General features: G+C 37.6%; 1 protein-coding gene across 1 annotated transcript in view; it reads left to right on the forward strand.

Moving 5' to 3' along the window:
* Positions 1–22,598, forward strand: part of MED13L (mediator complex subunit 13L) — a 209,478-nt gene that overhangs the window by 155,626 nt on the left and 31,254 nt on the right. Inside the window, exons 8-16 of the mRNA XM_075516647.1 lie at positions 4,336–4,498; positions 5,346–5,450; positions 8,960–9,688; positions 10,963–11,185; positions 12,168–12,273; positions 12,692–12,816; positions 14,249–14,348; positions 17,980–18,200; positions 21,408–21,613. Of these exons, the coding sequence (XP_075372762.1) occupies positions 4,336–4,498; positions 5,346–5,450; positions 8,960–9,688; positions 10,963–11,185; positions 12,168–12,273; positions 12,692–12,816; positions 14,249–14,348; positions 17,980–18,200; positions 21,408–21,613 (1,978 nt within the window). The remainder of the gene's footprint in view (positions 1–4,335; positions 4,499–5,345; positions 5,451–8,959; positions 9,689–10,962; positions 11,186–12,167; positions 12,274–12,691; positions 12,817–14,248; positions 14,349–17,979; positions 18,201–21,407; positions 21,614–22,598) is intronic.

Below are 22,598 nucleotides of genomic sequence, written 5' to 3' on the forward strand. Positions count from 1 at the left end.
GGTATGTGGGGTACTATATCCTTAATATCTTGCTTTGTTGACATGAATATGTATATACTGTTGCTCCTCAGAAATGAAAATAAATAACTGTAACCTGTCATCATCTGGAATACAGACAAGACCTTAAGATTAGTTTGCTGTCAGTGTGGTTATGCTGTAACAAATTCAGGACTGCAATTTCAAATGAGAAGTAAGGAACAGAGGAGTCAAACATCTGTTTGAGTGCAAACTTCTAAGATAATAAAGTTAAAAAAAAAAAAAAGAAAATACCTGATATAGATAAAAGAAATCAAGTGATTTTTTTTTTTTCCTCAAAAAAATGTTTTGAAGGCATGTTTACAGCTATTTTTTTTTTTTTTCTGTGTAGATTGTGTTCTGAACTTGCTCTTTACAGACTTGCCAGTTACTAACAGAGTTACAAGATAGTTGAGGTTGGAAGGGGCCTCCGGAGATTGTCTAATCGAACTCTTCTGCTGAAAGCAGGGTCAGGTAGGGCAGGTTGCTCAGGACATTGTCCAGTCAGGTTTTGAATATCTCTAAGGACAGAGACTCCACAACCTCTCTGGGCAACCTGTTCCCATGGCTGACCACCTTCACCGTAAAAATTTTTTTCTTATGTTTAAATGGAATTTCCTGTATTTCAATTTATGCCTGTTGCCTCTTATCCTTTCACTGGATACTGCTGGTTATATCCTCTCTATTCTCCCTGTCAAGTATTTGTATACATTGATAAGATTCCTCCCCCAGCTTTCTCAGCCTCTCCTTGTAACCTTTATTAATAATAATTTCACAAGTACTGGCATGTTTTATGCTTTGCAAATGACTATTATTTGGAATTGGGCTCTCAGTTCACAGAATATTCTCTGACTTGAGTCACATTGGCAAAATCATTAGACACTACTCACCACTGGGCAACCTTCTTCTGCTTGAACTTGCGCTTTTTTTGAACTTGGTGATTAGTGCTTACCAAATTTCACAGAGCAATAGAAGTGTCAAAGACATGAAGTTCCCAGAAGTTTCTGTGAGTCTATGCAGCCAGTTGGGGATAAAGAATCCTTGTTATACCCTCACTGAGGTCTAAGGAGCTACCAAGCTAGCTTAGCCTTTATTAGATAGTCCTGTCACATCAAGAGGATCAATCTTGATGCAAAGCCAAAGAAAACTAGTCATCATTGACTTCATTGCTGTGGAAGTACTTGTCTGGATTCACTTGTCCATGAACAGTGCCTGTATATGAAGACAATCAAAGTATTTAGTATTTACTGCTAATAATACAGAATGTGAGATTTAAATTCACTTTGAATAGTGTTTTTCAAGGCAACTGATAGTTAAAATAAGCAAAAAGCTTATTAGTAACTAACTAAAGCAAGACAATTGACTTCTAAACAACAATCTCTATTCAAGTATTGATGAATATTTTAATGTGCTATAGTATTTTTAAATTTTTCAGAGCCGTGTTAAACTTGTACAATGTCACAAGGGGATTCTATTTTAGAATATTTATAAACTATTAATATCTAAAACCTGTTCATATTGTCCAATCTGGCAGTCACGGTTTCTGTTTGATCTCTGCTATTGTTTGAGGGCAATATGAAATTGTATCAGAGGGGTGCCTCTCCAGCGAACAATGAAAGGATTCCTTTATATTATATCATACACCATTTTAAAAGACCTTGAAACATTGGAGAAATGGATTGGAAAAATATGTCATGCAGTTCAGAATCAGTAAATGGGATACATAAACTGGATTAGTCTGAGGCACATGAATAATACTTCAGTTCTGCCCCATAGTAGTAAAAATGTGGTTGTAGTACCATGTCCAGTTTTGAACACGTAAAGATGCGGACAAATTGGATGGAGTCCAGAAAAGTGCAGTGAGAATGATTATAGATTTTGCAAACAGGACCTACAGGAAAAGATGGAAAGAATTGAGGTTGTTTAGTCTAGAGAAGAGAAATTTGAAGGAGAGGCGGTGTAGCAGTCTTCAGAGACATAAAAGGAGAAAAAGAATAATCTTTTCTCTGCAACCAATATGTAATGAACCTAAACTGGAGCAAAGCAAAACTAGGTTAAACATGAGGCAAAACTTTCTCTGAGGAAGGATAATGAAGTGTTAGAATAAATTGACTGGTGGGAAGCTACAGAATCTCCATTAGCAGAGAGGTGGGTGGGTTGTTGAGGGGGTTTGGGGGGGGGTGGGGGGGTGTTGTTTTGTTTGTTTTTAAAGAACAGGTTAGTCAAATATGTCGATCCAGCTTTGAAGCAGGGGATGGACTAGATGACCTCTTCAGGTCTCTTTCAACCGTAATTTCCGTGATTGTGTCTAAAGTATGTGATGAAACAAATTGCTGCTGAAACTAGGGAATGGCATTTTTCACGGGTAGAAACAGACTGCACCATAGGGATTGTGCAGTGACCTCTGGTGAGTGGCTGGTTGTGTCCTCCAGTATTTATACCATTATTTGTGGTACATAGTTATTTGTGTGCATTCCAGTATTTTGTCAGTGATTTTCATGGATAAAAATTAGTGTCAGTGTATGAGAACAAAATGTTTTTGCCTGCTGCAAAGTTCTGTTTCATGTTATGCCATGTGTTGCTGTACTGTATGGTATAAAAATATTACAGAATTTTGGAAAACAATAATTAACGCACTCAAATGTAACTTGACAGCTCTGGTAGCTCCTTGGTTATCCTCTCATACCTCCTATCCTTCCCTTTCCATCATACTTCGTTTTTTCCTGGCAGTTGTAACTGTCCTGCTATTGACATATACGTGTGCGCATTATGTTTGTTTATATACACACATCCTCCCCCCCCCGAAAAGGAGGACAGATTTGCTAATTCTGAAGTTTTGACCTGTTCTTTTGATCATCTGTCAAGTTCACAATGTTGTAGAACATTTGAAAGCCGGTGAAATAAATTGTTAGAGCCACAAGCCTCAGTATGTCTAGGGATTTATGGGTTTGACTGCCTCTTTTTTTTTTTTTCTAATTAGAATTCTTTACAAAAGAGAATCAGGGAAGGTCTAACTGGAGAAAAAATATATAAGCATGAAAAATCAAAGAAGATACTGGGTCAGGCAGCTTGTGCACAATTTTAAAAGTTCTATTTTGGAAGTCACCTAATAGAAATCAGCAGAATTACCTTGTTAGATGCAGTGATGTATAGCAGTGAATCCTTTCAGCATTTCATTCTTAAGGCTTCTTAAATTGCATCAGGCAGAAGGACGAAGTGTTCTGTACACTGATTTGACCTTGTTAAAATGCGGCATATCCTTACTTACTTTTCCATCCAGAGCAGAGAGTAGTGTTACTCAGTCGCCAGGCCAAATGAACCTAAAGCTCCCTCTGCTGTTGTAGTTTGTGTTTGTAAAGATGATGTGTTAGACTGCAGTTATTCTAAACCAAAAACATATTTCATAGTAGAAAAAAACCCGTCTGCTTATACAATAGCTGGTAAGGTTTCTGCATCACAGACAGAAAGAAATGAAGTGCAGAACATGAATCGGAGTTTTCAGGCTATTAACATGTTGAAGTAATATCTTCATTTGTTATCTCTTTGATAATCATACAGTATTACTGAGAACCTCACATATTATGTTAATAGTATATACTAATGATCAGATGTTGAACAATTTCTGTAGTAGTATACATCCCAGCTGTAAGATTTTACCAAAGCAAGTTTTGACTCTGATATTTCAATTCAAGCATATTATGAAGAAATAGCATCACACTAATCCATTGGTTTCTTCAGTGAGGTTTTATCCTGAGTATAAAGAATTGATTATTGCTTTGAAATAGTCTACATAAATTATTGGTTTTCTTAATAGATGCTTTTAGAACCATCTATATTATAATAAATTTAGTCTTTAAAGCAACTCACCGAAGACTGTATAAATTCAAGTTTAACATCGAGGATAATTGGGAGGAAACTCTAGCTGCGCTATTGTAGTCTATCAGGAGCTGGTGGAAGGCCAGAACGTATTTCTCAGGCCAAACGCTGTTTCTCAGTGATTCAATAGAAGGCTTTAGGGGGCTATCTAAACTACCTGCATTTAAGCAGCAGAGTATATTATCGCACATGAGGTGCAGTACTCGCACGACCGTATTGCACGTATATCTGGTATAACCTAGTGCCGTCTTTGTTACCCCAAAGGCAAGTGTTGCTTTGAAATGTAGTTTAGTCAGTCTTTTGTAACGATGCTTTAAGCATTGTCTAGTGAATGTGAACATCGCTGTAGTCAGCAGCCTTGTAAGAGGGAAAGTCTTTTCAGGAAAAGTATCAAATGTGAATATTAAGAGCGGCTATAACATTAATGCTTAATTTATATTGCAGGAGAAAGTGGATGCTCTCAGAGCAATATCAGCCATTCAGCTGTACAGGAGGGGACAGTCAGTGTACACAGTCCAAAGAAATCAGGCAAGATTACTCCAAAATTTCACAGTCATATGGTTCACCGTGTCTGGAAGGAATGCATTCTCAACAGGTCACAGTCCAAGTAAGGCAGTAGTCCTGATGGTTTTGTTTATTAATAATACATAATATATAGTTAAAATTATAATAGTTTTGCCCTAGATAATGTTATTCCTCACAGAATTCTTTTGCCACTAATCAAAGCTAATGATGCAGAACAGTATTATCAAAGAAAATATGTTACGGTGTTCAGCTGAAAACTCCTAACACTTAGCATTGTATTTGCAGTTGTGTATCTTAATTGCGACAGTCTTTGAGGTTACAAATCTATAATACGTGCCTTCGGCTAGATGCTTTCAGATTTATTGATTGCAGTTTCTCGCTTCAGTTGTAGTTACTAGACTGGAAGTTGGGTGACTGAAGAACAAATAGTATATATTTGAGATTTAGAACTCTAAGGGTAATATTTGTAAAGCATTAGATTACATGTGTTGAACTAAAATTCTGGTCGACAAGGATATGGTAAAGTCTTGTTGTTAGTATCATAGGCCTTTATTACTGGAGACTTGAAGTATATTCATGGCATGGTGTGCCCTGAAATCTTTATTTTTCACTATTTCCATGCAATTTCCTCATTGGATATGTGAGAAGAATTTCCAGATTCAGTTTAAATTGCTTGCCCCTTGCTTCTTGTGCTCAAACTCCAGACAGAGCTATCTGATGTAGAGCTGGTACCATCCTCCCACATAAATCAAACTATAAGTTTTAAGGAGTAGTAGAGGGAACTACTGTTAAATACAGAATTCTATTGCAGAGGTGAAGTAGAAGGAAGTAATTTATTTGAGGGGAACATATGTGAATTTATGCATGTGCATTTTTTAAATTCTGTTTTACAAAAGTGATAACTACTAAAAGAATTTTATCTTCTTCAGGAGGAATCAAATTACAACTGCAAATTTGGAAGAGGAAGTTCCTAACAATACTGTTTCTTGGGATTTTGTGGATCCAGTCCAAAGAGTCAGTTGTTCTTGTTCCAGGTGAGCTTTGAAGAGAGTAAGCATTTATCATATTGGAAGAGCCCTGTTTAATTCAGACAGAGGTACGCTTACAAAAGGGAGATACGTTTTAGCTGAAAGAAGAGGAAACTCTAATATCAAAACTGTGATCACCACTCATATTCAGGTGATTAATGTGCATCTCATATCATTGTCACCTGCAGTTGTCAACTTGAGTGGAAAAATTATCTTGACTAGAGAATGGGGGCTAGAATCCCTGAAACATTTCTCGTTCGTAATGAACTCATCCTTCAGGCTTCCCAGAGATGTAAGCTTTAAAGTTTGGAGTGGTGAGACTCATGATGAAGGGGGACAGAAGCTGCCTAAGTTTCAGACCATCCTGATTGAGGGATAGTGCTACTGTCCCTGTTTGGAGGAAGAGGAGAAATATCCCTAAGAAACACCTTACTCTGTACCTCTAGTCAATCTGCCATGACTCATTGAACACCAAAAAATGCCCAAGAGAATATAAAACCTTTGCAGCATGGTCATCCACTGTCAACTGATCAAAAAGAAATCACAGCTCACTTACACAAACGCTTTAAGAGTTTATTAAATTATCTGTAATCTTTGATGAATGCCTAAAGTTCCAGTACTACTCACTCAGGAAAGGCAAACCAGCACCACCAATTCTGCTTAACATTCTTAAAATTATCACAGAGATGTTACAGGGCTAGAAAAAAACAGTTTCCCATGAAATGGTTCTGCGAAACAGCTTCTACTGAAGCTTTTAATTCCTAGGTCACTCTCTACTTAAGATTGGTAAAGATGTTTTTATGACCTAAAGAAGTTATTCCTTAAGGGTGCACAGATGTAAATGTCATTTGTATGATCAAACAGAAATGCCGATCGTGCTGTGCTAACCCCTTCGGTATATATATATTTTTTTTTTCCCCATCTCGTCCCCCCCCCCATTCCTCCCCTGCCCCTCCCCAGCTGCAATAAGGGTCTTTGTCAAAATAATAGGCAACACAGCAGCCAGTGATGTGGCCAAAATGATTATCTGCTTTTTGTCTGGTTGAAGCATAGCTGTTTTTCTTTTTTCTTCCTTATTTTTCTTTAACAGTGAGGCAAACTCGAGAATAATGCTGTTGTTAATAATAGTAGAATTAATATATTGTCTAACCAAATCTTTGAATGTGTTACCTGCCACAGCGGTCTCTGCAGAGCTTTCTGTATAGATTTGCCTATACAGAGAAATTCAGGAATGTAGCATTCTCACAATCTCTGAAGGGTTGTTGATTAGAAATTTCCATTGTCCAAAATTGAATGAAGCAAGATTGTGCCCTTGTACCTTTTGTGTTTGACTTCTCATGAAGCCTGTTCTTCTTTGTGTATTTAGAAGAGATAAAGGGATGCAGAAGAACTGTGCATCATACAGAGGGCAGAGTGTTCAATCTGGAGACTCTGCTGCATCCCAAGTGAAAGTGTTGCTCTTCTGCAGCCTTGCTCTTTACCCCTGATTATTTGTTGCTTGTATGTGTATACTCAAGAACACGGAACAGATAAATGTTTTGTCAGGATGCCAAGTGTTTCCTATGGAACACTCAGGTCCAGTCTTGCCTGGAAAGCGTGAGGAATCAATAGTGGAAAATGGAAACGTGAATCTATGGATAGGTTCAGCTGCATTTGCAATTTCATACTGTCTTTTAATACCTCCGGTGATAACTACATCATGCTGGAGTTAGTAAACACAGCAACTGGGAAATGAAAACATTATCCTTAAAATGAAGGCAGTACCTGATTTCAAACGGCAATAAAAATTTTCTGTGTAGCTGCAGAAACTGGACAGCTACTGTCATATAGATATTGTTTTAGTCATTACTGTGCCCATTCTATGTATTGTGTAAATGAGAGTATAAATGTCAAGATATGACCTTAAATATGGAGTCTTAAAGGGGTTGTCTGGTACTCAGCATCAAATTCAGTCTTCTACAGACCCAATTTTGTGTGTTGAACAACAGACTGTCTAAAATTATTTTCTGCGGTCAGTTAAAATACGGTGAGTGATGGAGAATTAAGTCAATGAAATGTTACAAGAACATGCTTAAGGCAAATCTTCAGTTACTAGGGCATTAGCTGCACATTAAGGGTGATTGCAGCTGAAGACCATCTGCTGCGGCAGAGAATTTGCAACATGTCCTGGTAACAGCAAAGCCCACAAAGAAAGCCAGGACAATACCACACAACATGGATGGTTACAGGAAAAAGATGTAGCAAGTACAAGAAGTTGTACTTGTACCATTTGACAGCCGCTGTGTACTATAAAACTCGGATGTTTTCATAGCTAAGTCCTAAAAGCAGAATTGGTTTTCTTCAATCTACTAGTCCACTTTACTTGCGATAATGGAGTTTATCTTGGGGAGCCAGAAGCACATTATATGTTTTGAAATGTTTTGTTGCTGTCCTAGATATTGTTGTTTATAAACAAAAATAGGGATGGAGTGATTTATTTTGAAATGGTATTTAACTTTAAACAGGTGTAAATATTAAGCACCATACATCTTATTTTTTATTAAAAAGTTAATTGTAAAATAATTTATTTATAAAATAAAACTTAGTAAAGTTTTGTTTGTGCTTAGCTGAAAAAAACCAAACAAACAACTAAACAAAAAACCCCGAACAACAAGAAAGGCCAATAATAATATGGACAGTTAGATGTGCCTGTTGTAACATCCGTGGGGACCATCAGCTATTTGATGAAAATACTGTTTAGCAGTACCTGAAATACCGAAATTCAGGCCCGTGCTTCCCTGTCTAAAGATACTGGATACAAATTGAAAAAAGCCATACTAAAACATGAAGCCAGTAATAAGTTTCTATGTTACTGCATTTTTTGTTTTGAATATCTTAAAATATTTATTCATGCTTGCTTCATCAGTTGGTAGTTGCTTTTCTCTTCTTTTTTTCTTTCTTTGGTTTGGTTTGGTTTTGGGTTGTACTTATTTTTCCCTAGTACAGGAAACCTTTGAGTTCTATTTATTTTTCCTTACCTGATATGGAGGAGGAAACTGCCATGAAAGCATCCTGCCACGTATTGCGTCTGTGAACACAACTAAAACAATTCCGATCTGTATCTTTTGTAACAGATGCTCAAGAGCGTGCAGGAGTAGCGGTGTCCACAGCAGTCATTTTGTTCGAAAGGCTGTCTTTGAACAAAAAGGCTAGGGTGATGAAAACAACAGTAGCTTGGATTTTTCTGTTATATTACTTTCCATCTGAGCAGTACTAAGCTTTTACAAACATTAAATCTTTCCTTTAAATGCTTTTTTCTGGAGACTGTCATTTTCCATTTTATAGGTCAGAGAAACTGCAGCCGAGTTGGCTTGAACGACCTGATCCAAATCATGTGACTAGTCCCGAATCTGTTAAAGATCAGGAATACACATAAGATTTCTCAATGCTGTTCTTTGGGTTTCGGGTTTTTTTTTTCTATTAGATCAGATAACCGTATAAACCATGCAGCAACTTGTTTCTGCCTCTGCTTTCAGGCACAAGGTTTTCAAACAGCGTTGTGCTGCTGGTTCCAGCCGTCCCCCAACGATAAATCAGCCAGGATTCAGCGTGGGAACATCTTCGTCTTCATCGTTGCCACCTCCCGCCTCTTCAAAGCACAAAACAACAGAGAGACAGGAAAAAGGAGATAAACTGCAAAAAAGGCCTATGATGCCGTTTCACCATCGGCCCTCTGTGACTGAAGAGCTATGCATGGAGCAGGACACATCAGGGCAGAAACTGGGATTAGCAGGAATGGAGCCCTCTTTAGAAGTCCCTAATTCCAGAAAATATGAGAAGCCGCTATCTATACCTGCTAGAAATCCAAGCAAGCAAATTAATATGAATCCTATGGATTCACCCCATTCCCCTACTTCCCCTCTGCCTCCCACACTTAGCCCCCAGCCAAGAGGTCAGGAAGCAGAGAATCTGGACCCACCTTCCGTACCTGTAAACCCAGCACTCTATGGCGGTGGGCTGGAGCTTCAGCCGTTGCCCAGCTTAGATGATAGGACAGTCCTTGTTGGACAGAGGTTACCTCTGATGGCAGAGGTCAGTGAGACAGCATTATACTGTGGGGTAATTCAGAACAATGAGTCACTAGATATGTGGAGGACCTATAGTGTCCCATCAAGTGATGATCCAGAGTTCAGGCCGCCAGATCTTCCATGTGAGAGATACGATGCCAAGATGGAAATAAACTCGGACAGCACTGCACTGAAAAGGTAAGAGTGCAAACTGATCTGAGTGGTGGCTTTAGTAAATTATAAGCGTTACCAAACTCTGTTTTCACTTGAAATTGAAACAAGTAGAAGGCTTCACTGTAACATCAAAGATGATGTATGCTGGAGAGAACATGAAATACTTAAACAGAAATGTGCTATTGTGGTATGCCTTCTTTCTTTCTTATCTGGCTTTCTGTTGGACGCTGTAAGAACTGATAAATCTTTTTGTAACCTATATCACAGTAATTTAAGCAAAGGTAGGAGTTTTATTAGGCTTATGTCTTTTGATCATTTAAAAAAAGAAAATCTATGTTTAGTTATGCAGCCTTCCAGCTACATAAATGCTTGGGTTTGAGTGAAATTCCGTTTATGGCACTGTAGAGGCACTTCAGTGTGGTTTGTCCAATTGTGTGGGTTTAAAATTGCACCGTACCACGCTTTCTGTAAGCAGTAGCTGATACTATATTATGGAGTAATACTGTTATTTTGTAAACCCACTGTCAGATTTTTGAAATTGATAGAAGGTTTACTATTAACTTCAGTCTCTGTAGGATCGAAACAGAAAACCTAACAGTCTCTCTGGTCTGTACCCAGAAAAGAGCAAATGCTAATCTCTTATAAATGTTACTTTAGAAAAACTGTGGTTAACATATAGTGTCTGTCTCAGTGAAGAATATGAACTACCTAAATTTTAAGGAATTTTTAGCTGTCTCTTTATTTTTTTATTTTTTTCAAACATGGATTTTCTTTTATGCAAATACATTTATTTGTTTATTTGTTTATTTTTAACTTTAGCATGAGAATTTGAATTAATTTTATGCTGGCCTAAAAATTACTTTTGCATTCTGACAATGCATAGAAAAAATGTACCAAAGAGAGTAGGTAATGAAAATGTATAAGCTAAAATTAATTGAGGAAGAATTTTTGAGTTATGACAACATTGATTTTGGTAATTACAATGGAGTTTGCTAGGCTGAAAAGGTTATGTGTACTTCAAAGTGTTTTGATTTATATAGTGACAAGATTAATTCTTTTTTCATTGTCCCAAAGTAGTTCTTAAGACAGTAAGATGTTTAATACTAAATGTAGGCAAATGCATCCTTTATTTGAGGAAAAAACGTATTTCTCCTAGATCAAGGACGATAGAGTGAGACAGGGCCTGTATTTGTGTGTGACAGCTACAGATCTTAAGAGCTGTTATTTTTCTTTGCTGTAAAAGATATGGGGTTTTTGTTTCATGATGGCTTTGTTTGCTTGTTTATTTTTACTTTCAGGCTCTTAGCACAACCTAATAAACGGTTTAAAATTTTGGAAGAGCAGAAACCAGTGCAGACACTGAACTATCTTGACCCCTTGCCTCTAATACAACAACCTGGAGAAGGCTTGGGAGATGCTAGTGATCCTTACACTTTTGAAGATGGCGATATAAAGTACAGCTTCACTGGCAATAAAAAATGCAAACTTGGGGCTGAGAAAGATCCTTTGAAAAAGAACAAGGTAACATGTAAATCCTGTGTCTTTATCATTAACGTTCTCATTGGACTTATAGTGCTGTAGCACAGTATTTGCTCTACAGCTCTCAGGAAGACACAAGCCTGATCCACAGATCAAAATCAGAGAGATTATGTATTTCTTTGCTGCACTGGCTCACAGGAAAAAACTTCATTTCACTATGGTATTTTTGAACTGGTATTTGCTGGCATCCCTCTGAACCTGTTTGTATGTGAGGACACTGCTGTTGCAAGGAATACTTCCTGTTCATCTATATTCAGCTTGACCAGTGGCAGGTTCCAGATTTAAGCTAAGAAATAAAATATTTTGAGCCTTATATTCACTTATAGAGATGAAAGAATTTGCTGGGCTTTTTTTTTCTTGCTTGCTTCAGCTTGACATCTCACCTCACTGCAAAGCTCAGATCTCTCCAGCCCAAGTTTATTTTTCTTCTCTTGGGCAAAATTAATCTAGCCTTCAGCTGAGAGGATTTGTGGCAGGGACGCTATATTGGTTTGAACATTTCCTTAGAGGTGTTCTTCCATATGTGAAAGAAAACAATTTGATCACCATTCTTTGGTCATCACCTGCCCCATATGCATGATACTTCTTATGTATCTTATCCGTTACGGAGCTGTTTCATTGCCTGGCTACTCACTCATTTATTCCTGTGTGGGTAGCCGCCACGCTTAAAATTCTAGAAGATGTGTTTTCTGGAGAAATTGAGGTGGCTAATTGTCTGTACTGGGTATCAAAGTTAACTGATGTATATGGAACCCTTTGTAAGTCATACACAAAGTTACTTCATGTTTTTCCTGACACGTAGATAAACAGCAGCCAGCTGTGTTCTTTTCCCTTCTTAAATTTTTTTTTTTTGCTTCTCAAAGCATTTAGTCCAGAGCCCTGAGTTTGGCTTGATATAGGAAAACAGTTGTTCTTACATAGCTTAAATTAACATCCATTAAAAACGCTTGCATTTTTTGTATAGTCAGAAGATGGAATTGGTACCAAGGAAATCCCCACGACAGGTCATTCTACACCAGTTCCTGATGGAAAAGATGCCATGTCTATTTTCAGTTCTGCTCCTAAGACTGGTGAGTAAAAGCTCTTTAATTTGCTCTGCAAAGCAAAAATACTCAAAGCTATGCAATAAAATCTGAAAGGAAAAATCACATACTGAACACTGTACTGTAACATGAGAGCTATAGACTGCTCCTGAGGTGAAAAAAACTTGGTTCCGCTCATCCTTTTTATGATAACATAATTTTTTTTTTTTTTTAAGGATATTAAAGTTGAGCAGTAGCTACCTTCATTTATTCTTTCCCGATTGACCTTCGGTGCTTGCTTAAAACTTGACTACAGGGTTATTAATAGGCTACGTCATAGAAAAGGGGCCTCAGTGATTCTTGCTTGTCCCCTGTTTAGAGTGAGAAGTACACTTGAAAAAAGGCAATTTTGTGTTTCTTAATTTTGCTCCCATTTTTCATGTGTTTTTCCCTTTCTTTTTGATAGATACCCGGCAAGACAATGCTGCAGGGCGAGTAGGCTCTGGTAGCCTCACACAGGTGACGGATCTGGCTCCATCTCTTCATGATCTAGATAATATCTTTGATAATTCAGATGAAGATGAGCTTGGTGTAAGTCTTTGTAGGACTGAATATTCTGTAGACTTAAACCTTAGCCAAAAAAAGAGGAGGAGGATGGAATCCTAGTGGGGAATGATTATCCCTAATAATAGGAGAGAGAGTTTCCAGGTAGGCAGGCTTGGATTTTAACTAGGAAGAATTGCTAGCAAAGAGAGGTATCCTTTCAGGAGATCTATCAAAGAGAGAAATCATCACTGTGTATAATTCAGGAATGTTAGGAGATCACTTAGGTAACATCACAGCTTGTGTTGTCTGACAGTTTTTCAGTCGTGAGGGGAACCTATATACGACTAACTTGCTGATTCAGTCATTGCATAGACAGGCTATAAGAATACTTCCACAGGTAAAGCGATGTAGTTGCTTTATAAATGCATTACATCTAGTTTCGTGTCCTTTAGCTTTTGTCAGTATTTTGTGTTTGTTTGAGACTTACGGAAAAGATCCTAGTTTCATTAACTGGTGATTTATTCTTTTACCTTGTCTGAGAAGCTGCCCAAACTAAAATAAATTCAACCTTACTGAATTTCAGTAATTCTCTGAAGCATGTTTCTTTCTATTCCTACAAGCATTTTATTTCAGTGCAAAGAGGAATAGTTGCTGAGTATTAGGAAATACAAAAGGACAAGCAGATTTACATCGATTACCAGGAAAAAAATCAAAACACATGGAAAGGCAAAGATTTGAATAATTACTATTTTTAAGCTTAATCTAATATAGCTATAATGATACAGAAGGTGATACTAAACTGACTGATAGTAGATAATAGCGTTTAAAAGTCTAATGTCTGGGTCTTGGCAGCACTTTTCAAGTACACCAATTTACCACTTCTCCCTGTTCTGTGGTTCCACACAAACTGCACTTAAGATGTCACAGTTAATATGCAAATCTACTAGAGGACCATTCTGTCAAAATAAAAAATTACTTTTTTCTGTGAAGTTAGCCTGGACAGACCTAATGTTCTTCCTGTCTTAAAACTTGCATGTGTTGAGCTGTCCCCTGTGGTGGTCTGTTTATGGCATTCTTGCTCTCAGTGTCGTATTCTCATTATTATCTTAGAGTAGTCCAAACATGGAAGCAAGTAGAGTAGTCACATTATTTTCAAGCTCAGTGTTTGTGATAACATTTTCAATATGATTTGTGTGTATATAGATACATACGCTTATATGTATGTATCGGGGGGGGGGGGGGGGGGGCAGGTATAGACAGTCAAATATTTCAGAGACTTTGTTTTGTTTTGTTTTGGTGTTGAAAGAGAGGAAAAAGGAATCCAGACTCTGTGGGGGGAGTGGATGGGAGAGTACAAAAGTACACTTTTTTCTTTCCTGTGAAATCTCATGCAGAGAGTTTTCAGAATTCTTAGTAGCTTATGAATTCTAATATTTTGTATATTTTTTAATATAGTATGTGATTATTCTGCTTTTAGGCTGTATCACCAGCTCTTCGGTCATCAAAAATGCCCACAGTAGGATCTGAGGAACGCCCTGTAGGGAAGGATGGTAGAACAGCAGTACCTTACCCACCAAGTAAGTAACAGCAACTGATTACCACTTTGTTGACAGTTAAAATCTCCTTATAGCTACCATACTGCCTTTTTGTAGGAGGCTTATAATGTCACTTTTTCAGCACTAAGAGGGAGTATGCTTATGTTGTTCTGTAATTACCAGATGCCAATATTAAAAGAGGATAAGCAGGTTTTAATGAAAACAGTGGATGGTAATATAGACATATATTTTTAACGTGCCTACTGAGATTTGAGATGCTCTTCTTTTGACATTATTGTCTTAGATTGGAAGTATGGGAGGGATTTGTTACAAGTATTCATTGAGAATCTATCCCCTCTATTCTCAATTCAGTATTAAATCTCAGTTAGTCACTTACACCATTACCATATCCCTCTTTAAGTATAAATCATTCTTCTTTTTAAAGAATTCAAAGAATTTAAAGCTGTGACTTACCAATTGGCCCTTATGGTGCAACCTGTCTTGGAAGAAAATTGGATTCAGCATTCGACAAATTTGGACTAAAATCACCTTCAGGGTTTAATCTAGATGTGGAAGTGCATGATTAAAATCGAAGAACTACATTCTAACTGAAGACACATTGTAGACCTTTTACAGATGGTTATGGTAGAAGTGATGCTAGTGCAGGCACTACACATGTACAAGGAAGGCTATAGGAGTGCAGGAAACTTAGAAATTAAATTTAGTATGCTGGAAATGTATGAAATGCAGATTAAAACAATAGGGCTTTTTTGTAAGAACTGTGCCAACAACTATTGGGAATGGTAAATTTTACACTCTGAATTATATGGGCTTTCTTACATTTCTTGCACCTGAAAGGAGGTTGTGGCGAGGTGGGTGTCGGTCTCTTCTCCCAAGTAACAAGTGATAGGAGGAGAGGAAGTGGCCTCAAGTTGCACCAGGGGAGGTTTAGGTTGGATATTAGGACAAATTTCTTCACCGAAAGAGTTGTCAAGCATTGGAACAGGCTGCCCAGGGAAGTGGTTGAGTCTCCAACCCTGGAGGTATTGAAAAGCTGCATAGATGTGGTGCTTAGGGACATGCTTTAGTGGTGGACTTGGCAGTGCTAGGTTAACGGTTGGACTCAATGATCTTAAAGGTCTTTTCCAACCTAAATGATTTTATGATTCTATGATTTTATTTATATAGGTGGCATTTCTCTTGAGATGAAAGAGAAATGTGTATATGTATGTGTATATGTATGTGTGAGAAGAGGAAGGTGAGAATTTTTGGTAGAATACTAACCAGTCAAATTATGAATTACAAATTACTTAGTGGTGAAGAGGAAGAAAGTTTGATTTTTGTGGCCGCTATAAGCAGAAATCAAATCTCCCTGCAAATCATTCTTTAATGCCTTCTCATTAACTTTAGCTGGTAATGAGAACAAATTGAGGAGAAGAAAAAAAACAGTCTGAAGGAGATGAGTCAGAGTTTTATGGACCCATAAAAGCTGTGCTGATTTACTCAAATGTAGAAGTCTGAGGTATACAGAGATTGGATTTTGACAGGTTTAGCTGATCCATAGCTTTTTAAAATATGCAAAGCTTTTTCAAGCATGACACACATGAAAATGAATAATGATAGTTAGCCTGTTGCTGTAGGGTTGGGGGATTTTTTGTAATTAAACTTTTTTATGAATCTGCACTGCAGAATTTTGCTAACTGGAGTGAGCTTGAGTGTGAGAAAATGATATACTATAGAGCTGTATGAAATAAGTTAAAAAGATACACTCCACTTCTGTTTTGTAGCTGTCCCCTTGGCACCAGCTGTCGAGGCATAACAGTATCTGCAGGGAACTGAAATGCTTTGTACATCATAATGAAGTCCTACTGACCACATTTCATTTTAACCTTCCTTCCTGTCCCCCTTTCTCCAATTTCTAAAGCACACTTCTCTTTCTTGAAAAACAGAGGCAGTAGCTAATCCAGCTGGCATCCTGAAGATTATATTTCATACTAGCATTGGGTGGAAAATAGTTTTTTCCATTCTACTGAACATGTTTTCAGCATTAATTTATCCTATATCAGGACAAGACTAAGGTCTTTTAAATTCAAAGACTGAGAAAGCAAAAAAAAAAAAAAAAAAAAAAGAACTGAGTGGGAGTCATTCATAGCCCATTATTTACTCTACTACTCCAGGTTGTGAAAGACTTTGGGTTCAGCTTTGAGTGTGATTACCAACAGAACTCCATTTTGAGAGGACTTCACCTATTTGAGTTGTTTCACTTTGTCTGAAGAATTAAATAGACTGGCTGTCTCATCTCTGTGCACAAAAGAATGAAAGGCAGGTTTTGGCTCTCTTAAGGCAGAGTGGAGACACATCTTGAGGCTGCAGCAGTACACTACATACACAACACACTACAAAAGTGTACTGTTAGTGTATGTATTCGTATACTATATATAATTTTAATTCCATCACTTATTTCTGTCTTTTTCAATTAGTTCTTGAGAGGAGTACTATGTTTCACCAGTTTGGATTTCCACAACAGTGTTTACCAGTCAGAAATCCATCTGTATTTATTTATGAATTTTCCATAATCTTTAGGCTGCGAAAGTATTTGAATTACGAGTATGTCCTTGTGTCCTATCAACTTGGGTTGGATGTATGTATAGGAATGGAAATGGAATTGGGCATTTAGTCTGTCAGGAAAAGTATTTAAGAAGAGACACCTGTGGGAATTTACCCTTCTCTAATTTGAGTATTTTAACAGTGACTTCACCAGAGTGATGGTTATGTCCAGAGAATATCTGTCCTAATTCAAATCAGGAAAAGATAGCATATATTCTGAATTTTAAGCAAAATAAATATGGAAGCTGGTAGCTGGAAGGAAAAAGAATGTAGCTGGGGAGAAAATAGAAGACTTTATTCTCATTTTTGTTTGATTGCATTACACTTTATAAAGCATTTCTGTTGGGGTTTTTTGTTTGTTTTGCTTAAAGAAGAAAAATATATGATGCATAATTACATTACGTTCATTTACTGAGCAGTAATTTAAGGGTTTTCCTGGCTTAATGTCTTGCGATGCGAAATTATAATTTTGTGACTTCCTCTGACACTTGTCACTTTTGGATGCCTGACAGTCTCATTCTTAAGCAAAATTGCCTGTGTTTGTGTTAGCAACAGTAGCCTGTCTTATCTTCAGGCATTATGTCGCTATGGGCCAAATGAGACTACAATGACTGTATGTCAGTGGAAAAATGCAGCTAAGTGCACGCTAATCCCAAAAGCCTCCCGTTTTAGGACTTGGTATCAGCTCTAAAAAAGGGAAAAAACTACTCTGTATCTCCTTAGTAAAAGTTGCTGGGGTTAACTTTGCATTAATGTCCACTAAGCTGTTATGAAATATTTTTTGTTTCTGTTAAAATTGTACATAGAATTTGTCTATCTACCAGTTTGTTGTTCCTGCTGAACAATAAGGTTGCAAAGTATCCCTAGGAATGTTTTGAGTTTATCCCTAGGAGTTAACTTTTCGTCTAGATTTATACTGGTGTCAGAACTCTAGTAAGTCTGTAGAATCTTTGCTAGGTTTTAACTGCTGAAATAAGAGCTATTGAGTCAGTCTCTTCTGTTTTATTGGATTTCCTTGAGAATTTGTATTTTAATGATTAACAGTGCGTTATTTCATCATATTTAGCTGTGGCAGATCTCCAAAGGATGTTCCCAACACCACCTTCTTTAGAACAACACCCTGCGTTCTCCCCGGTAATGAGTTATAAAGATGGAATAAGTTCAGAGACTGTGACTACCTTGGGAATGATGGAAAGTCCTATGGTCAACATGGTTCCAACACAGCTTGCTGAGTTTAAAATGGAGGTGGAAGATGGATTAGGTAGCCCTAAACCTGAAGAAATTAAGGTAACATGCCAAAGATGCGGTATTTTTATAATCTCACCTATGTATGTTTTGATTTTTATAAACAAGTCACATGTATTGTAGTGTGTGTAGCAGACTACTTTAGCAAATGTGAACTGGATCCATATAAAGTACATATCAGTCTTAGTTGGAAAAAAATTCTTCTCTAGTAAAAGAGCTTTTTAATTGTTTCCCTGACTTTAACTATAGGTATTTTTCTTCTCGTAACCTTATGTTTGTGGTGGTTTTGGGTGTTCTGAGGAAACAAACAGTATTGTATGTGAAATGAACCCTATGCCTAACAGAAAGAATGTACATATATGAAAAAACATCATACTTGTGACTAAGTAGCTGTTAAATGATTTATTTCTTCAGATAATTTTTCTGTAGCACCTTTTATGTATAGCCACTCCTTGCTGCCAGTCTCTGGGGATGCAGCTAGGATAAAATCATGCATGTAGAAAGGCTGCCTTTTTCTCTCTGAAATGTTGCCTTTTTTGGTTAGGGTTGAAAATCTCTGAGAAAGCCCAGGGGTTGAACTTGCTCTGTTTCTTCTTCAGCTGATGTTACTTCCCAAGTTTTAAGGCCAGATGGGACCATTCTTATCTGACTTTCTGTATAACACAGGTCAGGTAATGTCACATAGTTCCTCCTATATTGAGTCCTATAGTGTATCTGAGTAAAGAACTATTTTTAAATGGGGACTCTGCTGCGGGGTACTAGCACTCACCTCCCCGACTTTACATATCAAGATGTATCCATTTTTCCATAGCATCACATAAAAGGACTTAACATAAGCACCTAGTGTACATTGATTTGTATTCCATTGTTCCATCTTTAGCACAGGTTAAGAGGTAGGATAAAGTCATTCTGCCTGCTTGTGTGTATTCTGCATTACTTAACTTTCTGGGGCAATTTTTGTTCACTTTTGTCAGAAGTTACCGTTATCATATTTCCATGCATATAACCTGAGGGTTTTTTTCATTTAAAAATGCACGTTTCCGTGTAGAAATACACATCACCTTGTTCTGCAGCAAGCTCATTTGTACGCAGGTAATAAAGAGGAGACACACACTATAACTCTGTCTTCCTGGTAGTCCCCAACCCTTGATTTTATAGCCTAATTCTTCTCCTTCAGGCCCACTCCCTAATCTGCCACAGCCTCTTCCTTCTGTTGCAGCAGCCATTTCTCTCCCGAACACCACCTCCTTCCCTCTCATTTTGTGCTCCTGTGAATGTTGGAATTAACTGAAGGCTTATTTTTAGTCATCTGCATTGCTGAGAGCTATACACGGAAAGATGCAGCACTTGCAGTTGCATGGACAAGAAGTGGCTATATATCAATATGAGAATACTGATATATAAATTTATTTCAGCATAAATTATTCAGTCAGCTGTGAATTAGTAAATTTTCCAGCATGGCAGTAATAGCATACCCTAGGCAGACTGAAAGTAAGGCACAGGCAAGCCACAGGGTGACTTTCTCCATAAGAGTATGCAGGTTTGTCCCTGGGACAGGAGGAAGTCCCCGTCCCTGGGAGGACGTAAGGCAGGCTGTTGCGTTCAGGGGTTATGTCTCCATATGATGCTAAGGTGTGCCTGGTCAGACCCAGGAGTTACCAGCTCACAGGGCTGCAAATTAAGCTGACCCCTGTGAAGGGGCTGAGCTGATCGAGAGCTGTTCCAAACAATTCGCTTGAGACAGAGAGACTTTGCAAAAGTGTAAGGGAGTTAGTTATCGGTGTGCCCCTCGTGAAGGCAGTTAACTGCCTGGAAAGCTAGGCATGTGTAGCAAGTCTGCTTTGTTATTGCAAGATCTCTTCTTCCTTCTATCCTAACTTCATAACTTGAAGGCATGATGAGAAAAGGCATCTTCTTAGAGGCTTTGCTGAAGTACAGCTGTCCATTTGCCTTGTATAGTTTGTGTATCTACCAATTTTTATACTACCATAGAAGTTTGAAGGAAGTTTTTTTATAAGGTTTGTAAGACTTTGCCTTGTCACGGACCTTGCTGGTTTTTTTCTTCTGTTCGTGGAGTAAACTATTTGCTTAAGACTAGGATAATTTGGGCCTGGAAAGAACATCTGTATTGGAATTTGTTGAGCTGAAGGTTTTTGAGTGGGAACAGATTTTAGGGCGTCATTGATACTGAAGATATTTTAATCTCCCTCACAACCATTTTAGGAGTATTAAAATACATATTTTAATTCTGCCTGATAACATTTCCAGCGGCACAGTTTACTTGCTTTTAAGTGTGTCACACCTGCTCATATACACCAGTGGGGGAAACAAGCACCTAAACCCATTGCTAATCATTTTGGGAACATGTAAGTAGATTTCTTGCACTGAGTATTCAGCAGCTGAAGATAGTAATCCACACATTTCTCATCTCTCAATGCTTTACAAGGTGCAAGGGAAAAAATTAAAAAATCTAATGAGATGTTAAATACTGAAATTCTGGGAGAGACTACTGTTACTATTTTAATAATGATTTTTACTTTGCAGTAGTGCCTCAAAAGAGCTAGCTTTTTTCTTCTGAAAGAAACTTGGAATAGCTCTAGAAACTCTGGCTGAAGTTCTTGTCATCATTCTCTGCCAACAAACATGACAGTCAATGAAAGTCCAGTTTGACTGGACTTCATTTATATTTAATATTATGTTTACTAGATTGTTTATACATTTATATTTAATACTACATTTATATTTAATATTTGGAATATGTGAAGTGTCCACTGTTATTTGGATTATATTAATCCCCAGCATGGGGGCTATTCAGGGAGGCTGGCTTAAGGCACCTAAGGTTTCTTCACACTGTGTCTCCGCCTCTCTCTCCATTGTCAGTGTAGAAGTCTTGCAAAGATCAATCTTTTAAGTGCCTAAATTAGGTGCTTACAGTTAGGTAGTATGAAAATTTCATAGTACACTACTCACTTTTCAGGCATAGCTTGTCTTAAATGAGTCTAATCTAATTGTGAAATCTACTGACATTAAAGTTGTATAGCATCTCAGTGTAACAAGGAGCCTCAGCTGAGTTTCCTTGAAGGAACTGCTCTTGGATGTTTTGTAGAATGAATAAATATACTTAATTTTGGAAAAAATGCAGCTGTAGAGGGTTCAAACAGTACAATAGTTTTTAATTAAAAAGAAATATCTAAATATAAAGAACAACCTTACCATATTGTTGTAAACAATGTCACTTCGATGTTACAGGATTTTTCATACGTGCACAAAGTTCCATCATTTCAACCTTTTGTGGGCTCCTCCGTATTTGCTCCGCTGAAGATACTGCCAAGTCAGTGCCTCCTACCTCTGAAGATACCAGATGCCTGCATTTTCAGGCCTTCTTGGGCTGTTCCTCCTAAAATTGAACAACTTCCTTTGCCGCCTGCAGCCACTTTCATTAGAGATGGCTACAAGTAAGTACAGTCTTGTAGGAAATTAGTTTGTCATGCCCATACCTAAAATGGCTCATTAATTAAAATGTTGCATATATTAACAGTGCTCTACTATGCACCAGTAACATAAAATATCCTGCAAATGTATTTTAAACCTTTTCAATTTGTCATTGTCTCAGATCAAAAAAGTTCTGATAGTAGGAACATTTGAATTAAAAACAGCTTTTGGAAATTGGTGTTGTTACAGAATGTGCCCACTACACTCTTAGTGCTTTTAAAAGAACAGGAACATGTGGTACTCGAATTAATTGCAGTTTCTGATCGAGGAAAATACTGTAATTCAACATAAAACGGAAGCGTTAGGGAATAAAATTAATGCACTTAACCTCTCATGTCTCTGTCCTCCCACTTTGGTGCCCAGTTCTCTAGCCTTCGGTTAGGTGCCCCTCTTGTTTGGACCTGTGTATTCAGTTTCAGCTTCGATCTGATGATATCTGGTCCTGATCATACCAGTTTGCCTTCTGAGGGCTTTTAAAATCTTGAGTAGGCCTGTGACAGCTCTCTTCTCCGTGTTCTCATGTTAGCTCTTCTGAGTTCTTGTGATTTAACCTGAATGGGTCACATATGGAGCTGCTAATCAGACAGGTGCTGATCGGATGTTTGCTACGCTCCCCTTTCTAAACAGTAATAGAAAAGATGCCAAGTCTCTCTTGAGTATGAGAGTGCTGTGACCTATAAGCAAAGACTGCTATTAAATTTAAAAGCTTGTATTCCTTACTCAGTTCTCAGAAATTAGCAATGTTTATGGAAGAAATTCATTGCTGGAGATTTTGAAAGCTATCAAGAATTTGCACCATTAAATTCATAAAACCTCTTAAAAGGCATAATAATAGTACAAAGGTCTCCTGCTGCACTGCCTTCATTTCTAGAGGAAGTAGGCTGTATCTTTAAATCAGTCTGTAAATCCTTTAAATCAGTCCTTTTCCAGCTACAAAGAATCCTTCAG

Source organism: Mycteria americana, chromosome 13 (genome assembly GCF_035582795.1).
Source record: "Mycteria americana isolate JAX WOST 10 ecotype Jacksonville Zoo and Gardens chromosome 13, USCA_MyAme_1.0, whole genome shotgun sequence".
In the NCBI taxonomy this organism is placed as follows: domain Eukaryota; kingdom Metazoa; phylum Chordata; class Aves; order Ciconiiformes; family Ciconiidae; genus Mycteria; species Mycteria americana.